The 21,411-nt window shown below is 38.0% G+C and overlaps 2 protein-coding genes across 2 annotated transcripts in view; one reads left to right on the top strand and one right to left on the bottom strand.

Moving 5' to 3' along the window:
• Positions 1-1,658: 1,658 nt before the first annotated feature.
• On the bottom strand, positions 1,659-15,120 carry LOC127413933 (PHD finger protein 10-like). The gene is made up of 12 exons (XM_051651513.1): positions 14,992-15,120; positions 14,495-14,601; positions 13,467-13,597; positions 13,182-13,265; positions 12,847-12,989; positions 12,489-12,638; positions 8,700-8,809; positions 8,358-8,508; positions 8,040-8,183; positions 3,147-3,255; positions 2,492-2,680; positions 1,659-1,884 (listed from the first exon to the last, which is right to left on the bottom strand). Exons 1-12 carry the CDS (start codon positions 15,070-15,072, stop codon positions 1,799-1,801), a joined length of 1,485 nt encoding a protein of 494 aa, XP_051507473.1. The 5' UTR covers positions 15,073-15,120; the 3' UTR covers positions 1,659-1,798.
• A 3,620-nt stretch (positions 15,121-18,740) lies between these two features.
• Positions 18,741-21,411, top strand: part of LOC127413939 (actin-related protein 2-B-like) — a 29,786-nt gene continuing 27,115 nt past the window's right edge. The window contains exon 1 of the mRNA XM_051651519.1: positions 18,741-18,885. Coding sequence (XP_051507479.1) covers positions 18,838-18,885 — 48 coding nt within the window. The 5' untranslated portion in view covers positions 18,741-18,837. The remainder of the gene's footprint in view (positions 18,886-21,411) is intronic.

Genomic DNA, 21,411 nt, shown 5'->3' on the forward strand with positions numbered 1-21,411 from the left:
GGAATGACCCTGCACTCCTTTTCTAACATTACTGTTAACCTAAAAAACCTAAAAAAAAAAACCTAAAAAAAAAAAAAAAAAGAGTAACTACGCCCTCGTGTGGTGCCAAGATGTAAAAACATAACTTTTTCTTTTTTTTTTTTTTCTTTTTTTTTTTCTTGTCATGAACACACACATGAAATAGACGTCTGGGGTGTGCTATCAGGCCAGTTGGTTAAGGTTATTGCAAAAAAAGTGCTAAGAGGAGGACATCATTTGTTCTGCAGCTGCAACTTTGATACTTTGTTATCTAATGGAGTTATAAATAGCTTGCACATTTTGGGTCCCCTGAAGTCTGTTACTTTATGCTTACACCTAACAAGAGTTTACATTTTGTGAAGTCAGTGGGAGTAAGGGATGCTTAGCAGCAAATGCTATAAAAAAGCATCACATTTACATATAATATATCAGAATAGCTAAAAACTGCATACTAACTCCATGTTTTATACGCCTAGCTTTCTTCAAGGCCTGCACATCATTTTCCTTCCAAAGGGAGCTTTTGAAAACAGTACCTGAAGTCGGCCTAACTCATAAGAGCCTTGGCTTGGTCAAAACAAGCACATACTACTGAATGGAAAGCTGGCTCCTTTGTAAATGAGGCTTTCACAAGTGTCCCTTTCCCAAAGATCAGGTTGGCATGTCTATTGTGGTGCATACACACACCTATCAGGTGGCAGGGCAGCCGTCAGACTGTCCCCTATACCTGTTACCTGCTCCTTTTGTATTGGCCTCCACGTGGCATCTGTTACACAGCACAATCCACTACAAAAACACAGTTCCATTCAGTAGGCAGTGAAAGCTGAGAAGATGTACTTGTGTCATTATGGTGTAGTTAAAACATCCACTCCCTCCCACTGCTGCTCATTTTAAAATATATGAATTGTAGGAGAATAACAATATCAGGGCATTTTCAAACCTGCTTTCATGGAACATGAAAATTTTTTCATGGGACATATTTTTTTGCTAGTCTGAATTATGAGTGGCACTAAAAAAGTAACACTGTTTATGAAACACTAAAAAGTACCCTTTAAATTTGAAGTGTGTAACTTTGTTGATGTCATAGACCATTTCAAGGACTGTTCGTTGGTGATGTCATTGTTCCAGGTATTTCCTGCTTGTCAAAACAGAGACTATTTAGCAGAGATGGGCCACTTCTATTAAAATGAATGGGAGAAATTGGAACGCCCAACGGCAGCCAACGGTCAACCCCAATATGGATTTAACCACTGGAGTCGTATGGATTACTTTTATGATGCCTCCATGTGCTTTTTGGAGCATCAACATTTTGGCACCCATTCATTTGCATTGTATGGACCTACAGAGCTGAAATATTCTTCTAAAAATCTTCATTTGTGTTCTGCATAAGAAAGGAAGTCATACACATCTGGGATGGGATGAGGGTGAGTAAATGATGAGAGAATTTTCATTTTTGTGTGAACTAACCCTTTAACCGTCATAATCGCAATTATTTGTTTGACAATTAATCGTCAGCCAAATTTCATAATCGTGACAGCCCAAAATTAAAACAGTACTAAAACAGACAAAATATTTTTTTCAACTTTATTTTATACAATACAAAAACTTCATCAAACATATAAAAAATCAAAATCAGCAACAAAACGTGGCAATCCCAAAAAATGCAAGATACAAAATACATTAGTTATTGTATAGACTTGTCATTCAAAAAGTAGAAAAATAGAAATTATCATTAAAAATGTCATCTAAATGAAAATGTTGATGGTCCACTTCTCTTTGAAACTTATTTGGATTTTTTGGGTGTTTTCGTTGTTCCTTTCTTCCGAGGCGTAGATATAACTTTGCTGCATAAATCACAGACCCAACAGCCTGCATGAAAACACAGTGAAATACATATAAAACACATTGGACAGTAGAAAAATATCCTTGGACGGGACATTGTGAAACGATTAACGTGAAAAACACTGGCTTACGTGTACTGAACAAAAATAAAACATGGCTTGATGTAATAAAACATTGACCAGGACGAACCAAAATTCTATCACATTTTGTCTTGTTACAAATAAATATTACCAAAACAATGACACCTAGGGCTGTGAGATTAGTCTGACGATTAACAAATAATCGCGATTACGACCATTACCGGTAATTATCATACATATGGTCATACTTCTAAAGGTGTGTGTGTACCTAATACAACTCAAGCCATTAATTCACGACTTGGAATCTTTATTATGTTTGTGCCACATAAATAACCTAAATAAAACATTCAACACAAATTTTATATAGACGAGTCGAAAACATGGTGATAAATGCAGCGATTATCTAAAGATCTAGCTTAAAAAAAGAAGCAAAGTAACATCTTTGCTTTCTCCCTGGATATTGTTTTTGAACATGAAGTTAAGCATTATACAATGTCCCACTTGAGGTCTGGAGAATGCTGTGAAACAAGGAACAATGAGACGTAAAGACTCACCCAGGGGAATAGAGTCCATGCCCACACAGAAGGTGTGGAAACCACGATCACACTTGTCACAGAACATCATCTCCTCCTCGTGGTGGGGCTGCTCACAGACGGTGCACGTCTTGCATTCCATGCACTGCCAGGGATACATCTTTATCTGGGACACCAACTCGGCACTCATATCCAAGCAGGACAGGTGACCTGAACACAAGTGAGGCCTTTCTCGATATATCCGTTACACTCACATTGTTACAAATGAGCACGGTCATCTAACGGATTGACTTCCAGGACGCTGGTGCTTAGGAAATGCTACCTTTGATATTGATGAAAACAATGGAGACTGTGACCTTGTGGCCTCCAGGTAAAAATTGCTCTACAACTTCTACTACTGCTACAACAAACTCAAATGTGAAAAACATCTGGCAAGTGTTTTAAGGAATAAACACTACCAATATAAGCAACAAAAAACTAGAAATATCATTAAATGGAAAACAGTCTTTTTGCAGTTTGTTTCCTGCTACACTAGTGGTGCTGAAATTACACCATTCACCATTATTGTTTATTACAAATGTTTTAAAAATGCTAGCTTAAATTTAGAACTCAAAAGATTAAGTACTACATTAAGGAGCGATAGTTTTGGGGTTATGCTTTGTAAATCTGGACTTACCACTGTTTTGACACTGGGAGCAGTGGATAAGAGCTTCTGGTTTGCCTCTCTTGTTGGCCTCCTTACCCTTCTGACATATGCCACATATTGCATTGGGAATGACCTTAGGCTGCAAGGGCAGAGTAATGCCATAAACGCCATGGCAACCAAGGTCATAAACACCATGTGACATTATGCTCAAGTAAAACACTTTGATTTTTTTTTAATTAAATACCCGAGTAAATTATGTGAAGTGAATTGAAATGGCCTAATATTGCAATGTTACAACAAAAACCAAAACATGAGAAGCAAGGAGAAAGATACCATACAAACATCTGAATTCTGCATAGAAAAGCATGACAATAAATTTAAATGAAGTTATATAAATGTTTCAGTTGGAACCAAAAATGAAAATACTTTGTGAAATTAATCAAATTCACTTCAGAAGTATTTTTGAGCTAATACCATTAAAGCTAAATTTTGTCACGTTTTCTGTATTAAAATACCTTCTCCTATCCAATCTTAATATGCAGAGACAACTATACAGTAAGTAAGCCATTCATTGGTTAGTTTTCCTCGAAAACGGGAAGCACTTTATCTCTGTGGCACTATGAAATGTAGTCTGGAAACTTTCATTCCAGACTGATCTCATGGGAAACTGGCGAAAGGAGATTGAATTTTATGTCTGCGAAAATCAGTTTGTGTTTTCTGAACTGCTCCCTAGTTAGGAAAGCTGGAACTACAGTTGCATGCATCTTCGTGCGATGCACTGTTCAAGACATTATTTAATTAAAGGGATAGTTCACCCCAAAATGAAAATTCTCTCATCATTTTCTCACCAGCCATCCCAGATGCGCATGACTTTCTTTCTTCTGCAGAATGCAAATGAAGATTTTTAGAAGAATATCTCAGCTCTGTAGGTCCTTACAGTTAAAGTGAATGGTGATCAGAACTCTGAAGATCCAAAAAGACATAAAGGCATCAAAGTAATCCGTAAGACTCCAGTGGTTTAATCCATGTCTTCAGAAGTGATATGATAGGTGTGGGTAAGAAACAGATCAATATTTAAGTCCTTTTTTACTATAGATTTCCACTTACACTTTCAATTTCGTATTCTTTCACATTGTGAAAATGAAAGTGAAAGTGGAGATTTATAGTTAAAAAAAAAAAAAAAAAAAGGACTTAAATACTGATCTGCTTCTCACCCACACCTATCATATCACTTCAGAAGATATGGATTTAACCACTGGTGTCTTATGGATTACTTTTATGCTGCCTTTGTCTTTTTGGACTTTTAAAGTTTTAGTCACCATTCACTTCCATTGTAAGGACCAACTGAGCTGAGATACTCTTCTAAAAATTGTGTTCTGCAGAAGAAAGAAAGTCATACACATCTGGGATGGCAGGAGGGTGAGTAAAGAGAATTTTCATTTTTGGGTGAACTATACCTTTAATACATATTCCTGCTAAACCTAAACAGTACAGAGACCAAAACGACGTCCTTTCACTTTTTCACAAATTTAGAATCTAGCAATCTAGAATTTAAAAGATATGTGACAAAGGCAAAGCGCGGGTGATTTCCAGGGCATGATCATTTGTTGTATGTTGGCGATTCGTTGAACATCTGGTCCGAATGTGCATGTTCATTCAGTGCTGCTCGCAACCATTAAGACATCTCTCTACAATCTAATTTCTTTAAAACCTCTTTATTCAAAGGCTTAACTGTAATGGTTACTCTAAATGTTGACCGGTCAAAGGCCCTACTATAAAAAACCATTATGCTAGTAAAAGAGCAGACAGCATTATTAAAAACAAAAAGAGGCTGGAAAGACTACAGGTTAAAGACATTTAGATGTTAGTGAAGCTCACAGTTACATTAATGGAAGGACAAAAGCCTTCTTTCAGTCACAGTAGGAACATTTTCAGCTGAACTAGCAGTATTATCTCACGAAAAAGAAAAACCACATAACAAGACCAAGAACATTTAATGTTGTTCAACTTCAAACACCTTAAACAAGACACAAGAAATAGTATAAAGGAAGAAATGGAAAAACAAGTCAAACAACATACTGTACACTGAGAGGATCAACAGAAGCTGTACCTACCGCATTTTATAAATGAAGACTTAGTGCAATGACTTTTTACTAAAACACATATACAAATGACATGAATTCGATAATTTTGTGCAAAGTGTACCCAATATTTCCAAACTCTCCAAGCACATTCTTACGGCAGCATTTGTTGAATCACAGGCATATTCAACATTTTTGAGAACACTGAAAAGAAAATCCAATCCATAACCCCAAGCTTATAAACTACTAAAAAGGAACATCCTTGAATTTATATTGTATATAAATTGTACATTTGAGTTTTTAGGGAAAGAACACTGAACAGTTGTGATAAACTAATGTTCTAGAGTAGAAAAACTCTATCCGCTATGTTCGGAATTAAATACTAGCTTACTTACTGAATTCTGTGTAGCATATTGCGTATACCTGCCTAGTGCCAACAATGCTTTAAGTGAAACAGAACGCATTATTTAAAAAAATAAATGGTTCAAACCTCGTTTTCACACGACAATGTATTTTTTTTTTTTTTTGCATTTTTAATTCAGTTTGGTAAAACATCTGTCAGTTTTATCAAATAATAAGAAAATCACAGCTGTATCTCTGATTCATACAGTATTCAATTCAGAATTCTTTCTTTATGCACATATGCATACATATGGAAAATGTCCACTGTGCAGTGCACAGTATACAAACCACATAATGCAGGAATAGTATGAATGGCATGGTAGTGTGCTATTCCGAACATAGCCTGGGACATCTGACACTGCTTATACTTCCTGAGACAATGTAACTAAGGAAAACTAATGTGAAAAATGAGCCTTTAACTTGTGTGTATTGTTAAAACTCATTTATCCACCAATACACTGATAGGCAAAGCTTTTTTCAACTAGGTAAGGTGCGGTAAAGTTAAAACTTTGTAACAAGGAACATTAAAACAAAATGCACCTCTATTGCACAAAAAAGCTTAATTTATATAAAACTACAGCTTCAAAACAAAGCATACATAGGTCAGCTTTTAAAAAGAATTATATTATATACTTAAATAATAACATATGCCAAAGTATTGTTTGTTGTGATATTCAATGGATGATACGCTCCATGTATACATGTTGTGTTGTATAAAAAGGAATACGATCTGTTACTGGATAATGCTCTCTCTCTCTCAGATCAATGGTGTGAAGGTAAACCTTTCATTGATCTGGCAAGCATTCTGACAAGGAAATAAACAACTTATTTAACCAAAAGAAACACTGAAAACAAGCATAAGGTGCCCACAGAGCCAGTGAACAAAGCCACTGACGTTCAGCTTAACATAGTTATTTCATATCATGCCTGTAAAGGAGTAATGCATCACTAGCAAGACTTTCTTCACAGGATTTTATCTTCACAGGATAATAAATAAAGCTAACTGTAAAGGTGCACTCAAGAAGTTTTATTTATGTTTCAAAGGCTCTTCATCCCTGTGTGTTGTCAACCATACGTGTTTTTCAATGGCCATTGCTGCTACCAATATCTTTAAAATATGACTTATATGATATACTGTACATGTCACCTAAACTAATTTAACAATATAAATAAGAGATACTCTGTTGTGGAAATAACACTGAATTGCCTAACAAGTTGTGGAACACTGACATTTATTTGATACAACATTTACTCAAAATAAATATGAAATGATCATTTTTCTCTTGTGAGAGAACATTATTTGAATCACATTTGTTAAAAGTCCTATTCTTTTCTTAAAATGGAAAACTTTTAACAAGGAAAAAAGAAACTACTGAGTGCACCTTTCATTTTTCTTCAACTGTTGCATATCTATAGTTCAACCAAAAATGAAAACTCAACCTTGTTCGAAACTGTGCTGTTATTCATTTCGTGGAACACAAAAGGAGAACATTTTCACGCAATGACAGTTCAGTAACCACGGCTGCCATGCTCAAAAAATGACACAACCCCCCCCACCATAAAAGTAGTCCATGTGACGCAACATTCCTAGTCTAGTTCAGACATACGATAGCTTTGTGTGAGCAACAAGTCAAAATTAAGGTTGTTATTAGCAAACTCTTCCCCTCTGCCGAAGCTCTGAAATGTCATTAGTGAGCATATTCAGATTTGTATGGATGTGTGTGCGCACATGTGGAATATTTTGATGGTGTGTGTGTGTTTGTATTTTTGTCCTTTTTGGAGCTTAAAAGCTGTGGTCAATATGAGCTGTCTTTGTATAGAAAAGAGCTTCTAAAGATTCTTCAAAATGTCTCCTTTTGTGTTCCACGCAAGAAAAAGTTATACAGTCTTGGAATAACATGAGGATGAATTGTCATTTTTGGGTGAACTATTTCTCTAAGGTAAAACACTTTTTTTTAGTGTTTAGCAGCCAAATAAAACTGCTCACTTGCCCTTCAGTTTAACTGACAGGCAGGCAGACCAGGTAGAGGTATTTTAAGCTATATGAAGTACTGTTCACTTTATAAGGGTAAATAACAAGTGCATCACAGCAAAACAGCCCTAAACAAATGGCAGTACCACACAAAAACGTTATTGCTCCGAAGGTCTGTGCAGAATGCAGAAACTGTCACTGGGTTTGCTGGCACAAAAAAAATTAGTGCTGATATTTAAAAGCAAGATAAGTTCCATTGACAAGTGCAGTCCCAATCTATGACCACCAGGGGGAGTGTGTGTGTGTGCGTGTGTGTGTGTGTGAGTGGACAATGTACTGATGATCAAGAAGAAAGAGGACTTCTCTGCTGAAAGTGCTGGAAAAGGGGTAGGTTGCGAGAAGGGGAGAAGAGAGGCGTTGGGTTATTTGTAGAAAAAAAAAAAAAGATCAGGGGCTTTTTTCTTCTACCTTGTACCCAGGGACAGATTTGTGTTGGATGGTGCGAGGAGTGGCGTCTTTGTTTTGGGTGCCGGGTCGGTCTTTGCTCTTGACTTTGGATTGAATTCCAATGTCTTGGTTATCCCCATCCGAAGTGTTTCCAGATGAACTGTCCTGTAAAACATGAAATCTAAACTGACCCTGTTTACTTTCTCAATACAGGTTCCTGGTCTTATTGTGAATGATTCGGTAGAGCCAGTTATCACATTCTTCCTAATCGTTTATTAAAGCGCAGTAACTTACAGACAGTTCAAGATGTCAGGCAGACACAACATTATATTAGCTTACCGAGTAACCTTTTTTCTTGCTGTCTTCTCCTTTCCCCTCCTCTGCATCATCAGAATCGCCATCACTGTCCAGGGCAGGCAGCTCTGGGTCCAGGGGAGGCTCGTACAGAGCTGTGTTCATGGGCAAGTAGCGGAGCTCATTCGGAGAGTACCTGCAAACATACAGGATGAGCTCAGTTTAACAGAAATGTCCTCTGAGCATGCAGAACACTGGTCACATTTTAGGAGAATATTTCAGAGATACTGTATCAAATAAGTTCAAAGGATCAACATCATCAATAGATAAATCAGAAGCACAACAGGGTTTTGCAATATAGAAGGGATGATTCATGACATAACTTACCTTTTGTAATACTCTTGGAACTGCCCAGGGATGAGAGCAATTGGGTATGGACAAGTCTTGGTTTTTTCAGGAGGTAGAACTTTGTATTTTCCTTGGGGTACCTGGATAATCTACAAGTCAAAGAGAGAAAGAGAGATGTTAAGTGCACTAACAATGATAACTTAAGGTTAACAAGAAGTCTGTCAAGACAAAGTTTTAATGTTGGCCTGAAAAGTTCTGTTTGGAAGTTTACAAGAATTCAAAAGCTTACAGTGAAGGTTACATAGACCATATGAAGAGAAGTTTGAAAGGATGCTAGGCAGTTGTTATGGTGTTCTGGGTGGTTGCTAAGCAGTTGCTAGGGTGTTCTTAGGTGGTTGCTATGGGGTTCTATCGCTTGTTGCTCATCAGTTGATAGGGTGTTCCAGCTGGCTGCTATGGTGTTGCTAGGTGGTTGCTAGGGTGTTGCCAAACAGTTGATAAGGTACTCTGGATGATTGCTATGGCATTGCTATGTGGGGGCTGGGGTGTTACGGCTGGATGCAATGGCATTGCTAGTGTTTTGGGTGGTCGCTAGGAATTTTTTTTTAGGTGGTCGTTTTGGGGTTTTGGCTTGTTGATAGGGTGTTTTGGCAGGTTGCTAGGGTTTTGCCAATCAGTTGCTAGGGTGTTCTTGCTGGTTGCTATGGCCTTGCTAGCTGGAGTCTAGAGTGTTATAGCTGGTTGCTATGGCATTGCTAATGTGTTTTGGGTGGTTGCTATGGCATTTTAGGTGGTCACTATGACGTTTTGGCTTATTGATTGTTTTTTTTGTTTTTATTGTTTTGTTGGCAGGTTGCTAGGTTGTTGCCAAATCGGTTGCTAGGATGTTTTGGATGGCTGCTATGGCATTGCTAGGTGGAGGCTAGAGTGTTACAGCTAGTTGCTATGGCATTGCTAGTGTTTTGGGTGGTTGCTAGGGTATTTTAGGTGGTCACTATGACATTTAGGCTTGTTGACAGGGTGTTTTGGCAAGTTGCTAGGGTGTTGCCTATCAGTTGCTATGATGTTCTGGCTGGCTGCTATGGCATTGCAAGGTGGAGGCTAGAGTGTTACAGCTAGCTGCTATGGCATTGCTAGTGTTTTGGGTGGTTGCTAGGGCATTTTAGGTGGTCACTATGACGTTTAGGCTTGTTGACAGGGTGTTTTGGCAAGTTGCTAGGGTGTTGTCTATCAGTTGCTAGGATGTTCTGGCTGGCTGCTATGGCATTGCAAGGTGGAGGCTAGAGTATTACAGCTAGTTGCTATGGCATTGTTAGGTGGTCGCTATGACGTTTTGGCTTGTTGACAGGGTGTTGCCAATCAGTTGCTAGGTTGTTCTGGCTGGCTGCTTTGGTATTGCTAGGTGGAGGCTAGAGTGTTACAGCTGGTTGCTATTGCACTGCTAGGGTGTTTTGGGTGGTTGCTAATGCATTTTATGTGGTCGCTATGGGGTTTTGTCTTGTTGATAGGGTGTTTTGGCAGGTTGCTAGCGTGTTGCTAAACAGATGATAGGGTGTTCTGGCTGGTTGATATGATGATGCTAGGTGGTTGCTAGGGTGTTGCCAAACAATTGCTAAGGTACTCTGGATGGTTGCTATGGCACTGCTAGGTGGGGGCTGGGGTGTTGGGGCTGGGGTGTTACGGCTGGATGCTATGGCATTGCTAGGGTGTTCTGGGTGGTTGCTAAGGGCTTCTGGCTAGCTGATAGTGAAGGGGCTGGTTTTATCACTGTCTCTTTGACCTATTGAGGAGTTGAATACATTCTCTAGCAATTGTTTTAATCAAAAGGAAATCATGTGCATTTATTCAGGTTCTGATATAATTATGATTGTTAGAGACCAAATACACAAATGACCTGTAAGAGTTGACTGAGGGTCTGACTTATGTCAGGAATTCACTAACAGTGCTTGGTCATTTAGCCCGGCTGCAAAAGAACAGATTACAATACATGCCAGTTATAATTAATTCATTGATCATTGACCAATTTAAGCAAGACTTTATTGTGTTTGAGTTTTAGGTCATTAATGTACCACATGTATTTACTGACACAAATATTTTCTTAACATTTGTAACTAAAAGTATACTGTATTTCTGCCTAAATTTGTGCTGTTTGTGTTTAGACATATTGTTCTATTGTCATGTTTATTCCAGCTGGATAAGGCCTGTTTTCTAGTGAGGCCTGCCTCAACCTTGAAGGAAAGATAGCCCCTCTGTTTTGTTCTGCCTAATGTTGTCATTGCAGGAATTGTTTGGAGTTTTGAGAATCATGTGACTAACCCAAAGGAGCTGAGAACAACGGGTATCTAAAAGAAGATTTCTGACAAACCTGCAACCCTTACAACACTTGCTTACAATTTGTGCTGAAAGATAAACAATGACACAGCTCTGAATCATGGCATTATCGTAGTGGCACAGAACACTTGGTTTGTATGTTTTCTAGAATTATTTGTACATTTCTCTTATCAGAACTGATGATGTCAATACATTTGCATATACCTATAATTATAATTGTTTTGTAATCAAAGTTTGTTTGAGGCTAGATTCTTTTGCCTTTGGAAATGTGAAGAACTTTGTCTTTAGTGACTGAAATTCAATTTTGATTCCTGGGGCCAGTTACAACTTAGCCTAGTTGTGGCGTAAATGGGCACTAAGTCACAATTTACGCACTACTAAATATTTGAGCGTTGCACCATTACACTTAGGTAGAACGTAACCCTACGTATAAACTAAATATTTACGGAAGCCTCTGACCAGGCGTAACGGATGGAATAAGCAGACTGATATTTTATGACATCAATGAGCTCATGTTTTGCGTTATTTGGCATACATTATGATGTTGACATTTATGAGAGAGAGAGAGGGAAAAAAAGTACTTTTATGCGGCTCTTCAGCATGAAACTGATCTAACGGTGCAGTTTTCAGGATGCGTCGCCCGGTGTCAAGTTAACACATTCCAAATATATATAAGATAATAGAATTAATAAATGTCTGTTTTTCCAGCCTGTTGTGTTAGTATTTATTTATCACCCCACATTTATTTTAGATACAGTTCCTATATTTATCAAATCTACTTTTATTATGTATCATATTTTAATAGGGATTTAATTTATTACAGCTGACAGTTACATGAGCAAACAAGGTTTGAACATCAACTGTAACAAGATCAAATTGAAGTTCATGGATTTTTAACACTTCTGTGTACAAATTTGAAGGCTGCTTATTGAATAAATACGGGTAAATGTCATATTATGCGACTACGCATTACTTTACAGAGAGCTTACGACCTACTAGTTAAGTCTTGCCTTAAGAACAGGTGGTGCAACCAAATTAAGACCTGACTTATTACAAACTAACTAGTAGTTACTAAGCCCTTAGTGTGAACTTTACATCCTAACTTACGTGAGAACTTACACACAGCTGGTGCAACCCTACCCTGGTCTTCAGTATTAATAATTGTCTCTCTAATGGGTAAAGCTGTATTCCCCTACAATAGGGTGTTTTGATAGGTTGTTGGCGTGTAGCTAATCAGTTCATAGAGCATTCTGGCTGGTTGCTATGGCATTGCTAGGCAGTTGTTTGCTTGTTTTGGGTGGTTGCTACTCGCTAAGCTGTTGCTAGGGTATTCTAGGTGGTTGCTAGTGTGTTGTAGGATAGTTGCCAGGTGGCTGTGGGGTTTTCTGATTGGTTGATAAAGCATGGATGGGTGGTTGCTCGGGTGTTCTTGCTGATTGATTCATTGACAAATGTTTTACGTTAATTATTTTTTATATATAAAGTTAATAATCTTACATGTGTTTGAAGGTCAAAATAAGCCCTTCTCTCCTCCATCCGCTCTCGGTTGAAATTACTGTTGAATTCTGCAGCTTTTTTAGCTGCTTTCTTTATATACTCTGGCACTTTACTGGCCTCAACTTTTTGAGGATTCTGTTGCTGCATTTGCTGAAAAGGAAGGAGTAAGATCATTAACACTCAAAGACTTTCAGCTAAGTACTACCAACCCTAATCATTATTCCTGCATAAGAGGAAAGCACAGCCTTTAAAAAATATTTGTACTTGTTAAGATATCCTTTTTGATGCACACTAACATAAAATCAACCACTACATTAGATTTGACATTAGAAGTAATAAGTGTGTTTTCATTACTTACTGCACTAAGAGTGCTCACAGAGTATTCTTTAGCTATCCTCTGCCGCTCTCGCTCTTGGAGTATGACAGAGTACTCTGCATGTTTGGCTGGGTACTCCTTAATCATCAAATCAATGACCTCATCACTGCGCAGGGCAGTGAGACCTACAGAAGAGGGGGAGGGGTCTATATGGCATTCTTGCATTTCTCCTTTGAATGGACCGATACATTATTACTGAAATAATTACTGTACCAGTGTTGTCAAATAGTAATTGTATTATGTAACCTTTGCTGTTACACATGTTCAAGATGCAAAAGCTATAGAAGCAAGAAAGACTGAATAAATAAAAATTTTACCTAATGTACACTGTGTTTCTGTGATGACATTTTGCTCTCTCAGATAAAGTTTTTCTTTGTGAGACAGGTCTCTTCTTTCCAAATCTAGTGTGAAGAGGAAAATAAAAATATGCAAGGTACTTCAAATGTAGTAACATGTATTTAAGAAGATATCAAGGGACCACAATACAGGAATCCACTTTTTCAGGATCAATACTTACAATACAAAAAAAAAAAAAAAAAAAAATACATTTATCCAAATATGAGACATTTTCCAAACAGATAGTAATGGGTTTGTTCCGGTACCTGGATATTTCCGCTTGAATGAAGTGACTCCTAAATACTCGCTGACTTGCTCTTGTAACATATAATACTCTCCTGTATCATCCGCAGGCCATTTGTATTCTGTTAGATTTTCAGCAGGGAAGTATGTAGGTCTGTAATAAAATAACAAGGCTCAATACACAGTAACAGCATCACTGGTTTGAGAGTAATGGTCATGATAAAGAACAACTCTGTACAACAAGAACAGCTGTGGAAAATGCCACATTTAAGAGGACATCAAACTGTGAGAAGACTGTAACGTTTAGTGGTATTTCAATGGCCGATGCTGGCAACAAAAGCGCTTATAGGCTAATACATCAAAATTAAGGCAACTGAGATGTACACCTAGAGTATGCACTAAAATTAAAGGGATAGTTCACCCAAAAATTCAAAATTCTCTCATCATTTACTCACCCTCATGCCATGCAATAATATTTAAGTAATGTTTTACTCTAAATCTCCACTTTAACTTTCACTTTCAGATGTGAAAGTGAAAGTGGAGATTTAGAGTAAAAAAAGTACTTAAATTTTGGTCTGTTTCTCACCCACACCTATTAAATAGCTTCTGAAGATATGGATTTAAATACTGGAGTTGTATGGATTACTTTTATGTTTCCTTTATGTGATTTTTGGAGCTACAAAGGTCTGATCACCATTTGCTTGCATTGTATGGACCTACAGAGCTGAGATTTTCTTATAAAAATCTTAATTTGTGTTTTGCAAAAGAAAGAGAGTCGCACACATTTGGGATGGTACTAGGGTGAGTAAATGATGAGAGAATTTTCATTTTTGGGTGAACTATCCCTTTAACAGTGAAGTGTAATTTCTGAGCCACTAGTCTGACTGAGTCAGACAAAACAACACTGGTTCATCCAATGCTGTTGGTTTGGGGAGGAACTACCCATTTGTCCCACCAATGGAATATGGTGGAAGTGTTAGAAACTTGTTTTAAAAAGTCATTCTTTTGCATTAAATTATTTTTTTTTCCCTAATGGGTTAAATGTGCTCACCCCAGCTCATGGTTGGATGTGTCACAGCTCCTGGAACTGTCTCCTGAACCCATCCTGCGTCTCTTGGGGGCTTGACTTCCATCACTGGAGTTCTCCTCGATGTCATCCTTGAACATAAAAATGAATGAAGGTAGCTTAAGCCAACAGATCCTTTCTGGTATGAGAGTTAATGTATTTATGTGGGTTACCTTGATCTAATATCCATTACTTCATGCTGTCATGTCTTAATTAAATGTCAACTGATTTCCAAAACCACATAAAGAGGACATGTATTTTACGTTCATTTTCAGAAGCAACACTTCTCTGAATATCATCCATGTCTGCAACAAATGTCGTTGGCTACCTATGCTAGCAGGCTAATTGTAAATAAACAAAGGCGAATGTGGCGCGCGCGCACTTGTTATGGGCCTATAACAGCACAGTTATATAATTTATAGGCAAAGATGTTCTAACTGTGGTCTGTGCATCAATATCTAGCTATAAACACACACACAAACCTTCATGGACTGCGACCCAGGAGTTGCAGGATTGCTATCGCACTGTCTAGGGGACAGTACAGCTGCCATGTTGATGTTCATCCTGCTAATGAAAGAGTCACATTTCAACTGGAAACTGAGAATGAAAACAAGTGTTCCGCTCAAAACACAAAAGTTCTCTGATGCAACTAATTTACATTAGCATTTTATTACCAACACAACACTGAAACAAGATTATTCTGACGATATTCAGTTAATATTGTCATTTAATTTTACATCAGTGCTAGCAGATAAATAAACAATTGTGAACTTCTGCATTTATATATTTTTTTGAAGTAAAAAGTATTGCAGATGATTTTGAATGCTACACATTTTCTGAACAAGCAATGATCATGTAATATATATATATAAAAAAAAAAAAAAAAAACATATAAAGGACACTCAGGGCCGTAGCAAGGAATTCTGGGCCCCTTACCTATTAAAGAAATACAGTTTCAAATTTGTTTTGAGCCCCCTGTACCTTTGGGCCCCTAGAATCGTTACCACCTTTCACCCCACTAGCTACGGCCCTGAGGACACTAAACATACAACTCATAGCACTTTAAAGAGGGGCAACAAATAAAATACAGCTCATCTGACTGTTACTGTTTAGCTTACTGAAGTCAAACTTTGGTAACAACACAACAATAAGGCAAATATCCATCAAATTTGCCCCCTTTCATTATCAATCCAGATTTCACAATATTTCTACAATACTCCATGTAATATTATAGGTAATATAGAAATAAACATTCTTTGTGGCTGTATTCAATTGTGTACCTCAAGGATGAACCTTGTTACTATTTATGAATACAATGAAAAATAAACTATGATCAGTGGTTTCTATATTGTTAATACATTTTTAATGTAGCCTTATTTAACGAAACAGTATGCGTAACAAACATAAGAGAAGATAAAGTGATTAAAAAAAAGAATGATAGAAATAAGTATATGCATATGGGTATTGAGATTCAATTTTGTCGTGAATTTGAACAAAAATCTTTGAAATAAAACCTAAATAAGAAAGAGATTCAGTTCTCTACAGCAGTCCAGTGTCTTGTCTGATATGGCATTCCTTACACAATGTTTCCAGGAAGCCTACTGATAAAATGTATATCTGAACTGTACAAAATTGTGTATTCTCTTTTACCATCTACATTTCAGGATCAGAATCAGCTTTATTGCCAAGTATGCTTACACACACAAGGAATTTGTCATGGTGACAGAAACTTCCAGTGCAAAGAGAATGGAGCGTATATACATACATACAAACATATACATTTAAACATATATACATATAGTGACATAAAAAATAAATGATAACAGATAAAAAAAAAAGAGAAATATACAATAGAGCAATAATTTTGTTCAAATATTTTATGTACTGATTTACAGTTATGTGCAGGTGAGGTAATGTATTGAAGAAGAGGTAAGATATGTTTAAGAATATAAATTAAATAATGATATAAGTAGGAATGGATGGATTGAATATTGCACATGGTTGTATTGACCAAAGGAAAGTATTTGGGGGCAGTTTTAACTGTTCATGCGGTGGATGGCCTGAGGTTAAAAACTGTTCCTGTGCCTGGCTGTTCTCGTGCTCAGTGATCTGTAGCACCTGCCAGAGGGCAACAGTTCGAAAAGGAAGTGGGCAGGGTGACTGGGGTCCAGAGTGATTTTACCAGCCCTTTTTGTTACTCTGGATGTGTACAGCTCTAGCAGGATGAGTAGGGCAGCGCCAATAATCCTCTCAGCAGTCCGAATTGTCCTTTGTAGTCTTCTGATGTCCGATTTCATAGCTCAACCAAACCAGACCGTTATTGAAGCACAGAGGACAGACTCAATGACTGCTGAGTAGAACTGTATCAGCAGCGCCTGTGGCAGGTTGAACTTCCTCAGCTGGTGAAGGAAGTACAACCTCTGCTGGGCCTTTTTCACAATGGAGTCAATGTGGGTCTCCCAGTTCAGTTCCTGTGAGATGGTAGTGCCCAGGAACCTGAATGACTCCACTGCTGCCACAGTGCTGTTTAGAATGGTGAGTGGGGTCAGTGTTGGGGTGTTCCTCCTAAAGTCCACAATCATCTCCACCGTTTTGAGTGTGTTCAGCTCAAGGTTGTTTTGACTGCACCAGACAGCCAGCTGTTCAACCTCCCTTCTGTATGCAGACTCATCGTCATCTCGGATGTGGCCGATGACAGTAGTGTCATCTGCAAACTTCGGGAGCTTGACCGAGGGGTCCTTGGCATTGCAGTCATTTGTGTACAGGGATAAGAGTAGTGGGGAGAGCTCACATCCCTGGGGGGCACTAGTGCTGATTGTACATGTGCTGGAGGTGAATTTCCCCATTCTCACTAGCTGCTGCCTGTCTGTCAAAAAGCTGGTGATCCACTGACAGATAGAGCCGGGAACAGAGAACAGGGTTAATTTAGTCCGCAGGAGAGCGGGGTTGATGGTGTTAAATGCTGAACTGAAGTCAACAAATAGTATCCTTGCATAAGTCCTTGGTCTGTCTAGATGTTGAAGTATGTAATGCAGTCCTACACAGAGTGCATCATCCACAGGCCTGTTTACTCTATAAGCAAATAGAAGGGGATCCAGAAAGGGTTCAGTGATGTCCTGTGATTTATGAATCAAGAAAGAGGGATCACATTACCCCTATATTAGCATCTCTACACTGGCTTCCCATTAAATTCAGGGTCGATTTTAAACTTCTGCTTTTTGTTTCCAAGTCACTATCTGGTCTCGCGCCCAAATACATTCTCGTTCCTTACTCCCCCACCAGAGCACTCAGGTCTTCTCATCAACTTCTTTTGAATGTTCCTCGTTGTCCCTATACATGCAAGGGTGATCGTGCTTTCTCTGTGGTAGGTCCTAAACTCTGGAATAGTCTCCCTTACCATGTGAGGTCAGCTTCTTCAATAGCCATTTTTAAATCCTCTTTGAAAATGTATTTATTTTCTTTAGCATTTGAATAGGACTTTTAATATGATAAATTAAGTAAATACTTGATGCAGTTTTTAAATTGTATTCTTTTTATTTATTATTATTATTTCTTTTTTCTTTTGTCGTTGTATATTTTTGATTGATTGTAAAGCACATTTGGCTCAACTTCTGTAGTTTTTAAATGTGCTATATAAATAAAGATTGAATTGGCTTGAATGATGAATGAATTTATCTAAATAAAAACAACAAATTTAGAACATAACAACAAGGTTTGTCATACAATAATAAAATATTTGATCATTAACGCATATTTGACATGGATGTGTCACACCTGCACGCTCAGTCAAAGTTGTTTTCAAGGCAAGTCAGTCCACTCGGCGGCCATTTTTGGAACGCACCCAAGCAGCCATTACCAGTCATGCCAGTGCAGCTCCTATCGACTTGAATAGGGGAACACCGAAATCTCCAAAACGGCCGCTCAAGTCTACGATCAAAGAACATATTTCAAATCAGCAGTAAAATCTGACAACACTGGTATCATACATTTTGTGTCTTAACCTCAGATTAATCATTACGCTAAACATTTTACATGCGCGTTTTCGAGTTGACTGACAGGTGACGTCTGTATATGAAAGTTTATTGGCTCTTTTACCTGTAAGGCAGGACTTCGTTTTCTACATCCGCCATATTTGGCGTTCCAAATTCTCCGATTCATTTTAATACAAGTGCTCCGTCTCGGGGCTAAACTGTCTCTGGCTCAGTGTTAGTGTTGTCTGTAACAGGAAGTGAAACCCCGCTGCCGTCTCTGCTGCTGCTGCTGCTGAGTGGGTGAAGCACTTTATTCAGAAAGTTCGGCTGCCTCTGACGGCTCCGGGGCTTTGAAAAATGGACAGCCAAGGACGAAAAGTGGTGGTTTGTGATAACGGAACAGGGGTACGTCCGCAAATCTAACACCTGGCATTTGTTTTTGGCTCGCTTGGCTTTTTGCTTAAATTTAACGAGAGTGTAAGACAGATAGACAGACAGACAGATCCCGAACAGGAAGTGCTGAAAGCTTAGCGCAGCTCTCAGGAATGTATGACAGCTGTATTAAATGCATCCACTGTGGCCTCACTTGTTCTCCTCTGCCGCGAACTGTGTCTTATCGTTATTTTCCTTATATATATATATAACAATGTTAGCTTATTCAGTTGTCTGCATAGAAACTAGATACACAGTTCCTGCTAAATGTTGCATTATTTGGGGACATGACCTTGATTTCGTGTTGTATAGTTATATAAACATAGTGGCGCACTGATTCAGTCTCCACAAAGAAACATTTATCCTGTGGTTGTTGTATAACAGTACTAAGGGTTCAGTCCTGCAGCTAGCAGCGTTCATTTTAGCCTGCTAGCTTGCTCCGGTCATTACTACAATCATATATCATTTTAGATGGCTTTTTGGGTAAATATGGTTACAGTTAATCTGTTCTATTGTCATAAACACATGAATGCGACCTGTTATGTTGTCAAAACGCGGTTTTGCCCATTGCAGTCACTGAGTAATGATGTTAGTTACTTCCTTACCTCGCCATTAGAGTTAGTTGAGGGTGTGTCAGTTGAGTTTTTTACTTTCATAACTCATTCTACAGCATGAGTTTTATTATGTCATTATACATGATAAAATTGATGCCTAATATTATTTGCTCTAGGATTTGGGGGCGTATCGATGACGTAACGCCGGTTGTAACTCGCCCACTATCACGTTGATTGATTAAAGGAATATTCCGGGTTCAATACAAGTTAAGCTCATTCGACAGCATTTGTGGCATAATATTGATTACCACAAACATTACCTTCGACTCGTACCTCCTTTTTTTTTTTTTTTTAAGAAAAGGTTACAGTGAGGCACTTACAATGGAAGTGAATGGGAGTCAATTTTTGCAGGGTTTAAAATCAGAAATGTGACATTTAAATGAATTGGCTATAACTTTACACAGAAAAGGTTAGTAAGTGATTTTATCACAGTAAAGTCATGTTTACACACACATGTGTTTATGTGTTGTGGCTATACTTTTGAAAAGGTGAGTATTTTAACATAAAAAATTGGCCCCCATTCACTTCCATTGCAAGTGCCTCACTGTTGAGGTCTTCACAGGTCCACTTGGATCCGAAAACCCGAGCTTGGAAATTTTAAATAAATGTGCTTTTACCAAATGGACCCGAGAAGACCCCAATTCTTTTAAAATATGCCAACTTTCCATTATTCGTTTCGGGCGTTTCACAATATTTTATTATTTTAAAGAAATACATATGAAATAATTCTATGACAACATTATTATCCCCCTTGTTCTCTGTTCTCTGTCAATCCGCACTTCTATGTGTAATATCAAACCCTCCTGTATTCTAGTGTGTGCAGACTGTGCAGACGTTGCTGCCTTTTACATTCGGGTCCAGTCGGGTTCAAAAAAATTGCAGACAAGTCGAACTCGGGTCTAATTTTACCGGGTTTGCCTCGGGTCGGGATTTTCTTTTTAAAAAATTAATCTGTACGGGTCGGGTACAGATCTTAGGACCCAAGAAGGGAACCTTGATTTTTGCTTTATTTTGAGTCTAAATACATTTTTGTGGTAATCAACATTATGCCATAAATGCTGTCGATTGAGTTTAGCTTGTATTGAACCCGAAATATTCTTTTAAAGGTGCATAAAAAAAGTTATACTCCTAAAGAAATTAATTGTAATTTTGAAACATACATTATGTATAAAATCATGACTACTCGCATAGGATGAAGACTTAAGTCATATCAGGAACCATATAAAAGCTGTTTTATTCTACAAGGAGAGGGTCCGCTCACGGGGGTTAACATGTTATGATCACATGACCAGCTGAATATTACTTGTTAATCTCGTTAACCGTCATCTTTTATCTCATCACTTATGGATTAAATTAATCATGGCTGACTATGAATAGGGAATTTCTACAACTGACCTGTTTCAGTGACGTCACTTTTCCCCGCAGCCACCATATTTGTGACCATCATCGGGAGGAAACAATGGCGATGAATGGAAAAACACCCGAAAAACGATATCAAACATCAAAAATTGCTTTTGGTCCATGCCCAGTCCCAGGAAAGGTTCATGCAGGTCTGAAGACAATATTGCCAAATTTAACTTTCATGGACTTTCAGATATTTTATCTATTATTTATCTCTGTACGGCAGCTGGTCTAATGTGTGACCGGCGAGTACACACACCCACTGGGTACATCACCGTAAACTTCTCTCATTCAGAAGTTACAAATCTTTTGTGTTGTTTTCTGGTCAGATTTAGTCACAGTATTAAAAAATATCTGTGATGATCCCGTCTGTATGAATGTAGGAGCTTTTATCTCCTGAAGAAGGTTTGTGTCGCATCTCACAGCGCAGCACAATGAAGGTATATGGAAGATTGGTCACAAACATGGGGGCGCGGTTATACAG

This window comes from Myxocyprinus asiaticus, chromosome 23, assembly GCF_019703515.2.
Source record: "Myxocyprinus asiaticus isolate MX2 ecotype Aquarium Trade chromosome 23, UBuf_Myxa_2, whole genome shotgun sequence".
NCBI classification, from domain to species: domain Eukaryota; kingdom Metazoa; phylum Chordata; class Actinopteri; order Cypriniformes; family Catostomidae; genus Myxocyprinus; species Myxocyprinus asiaticus.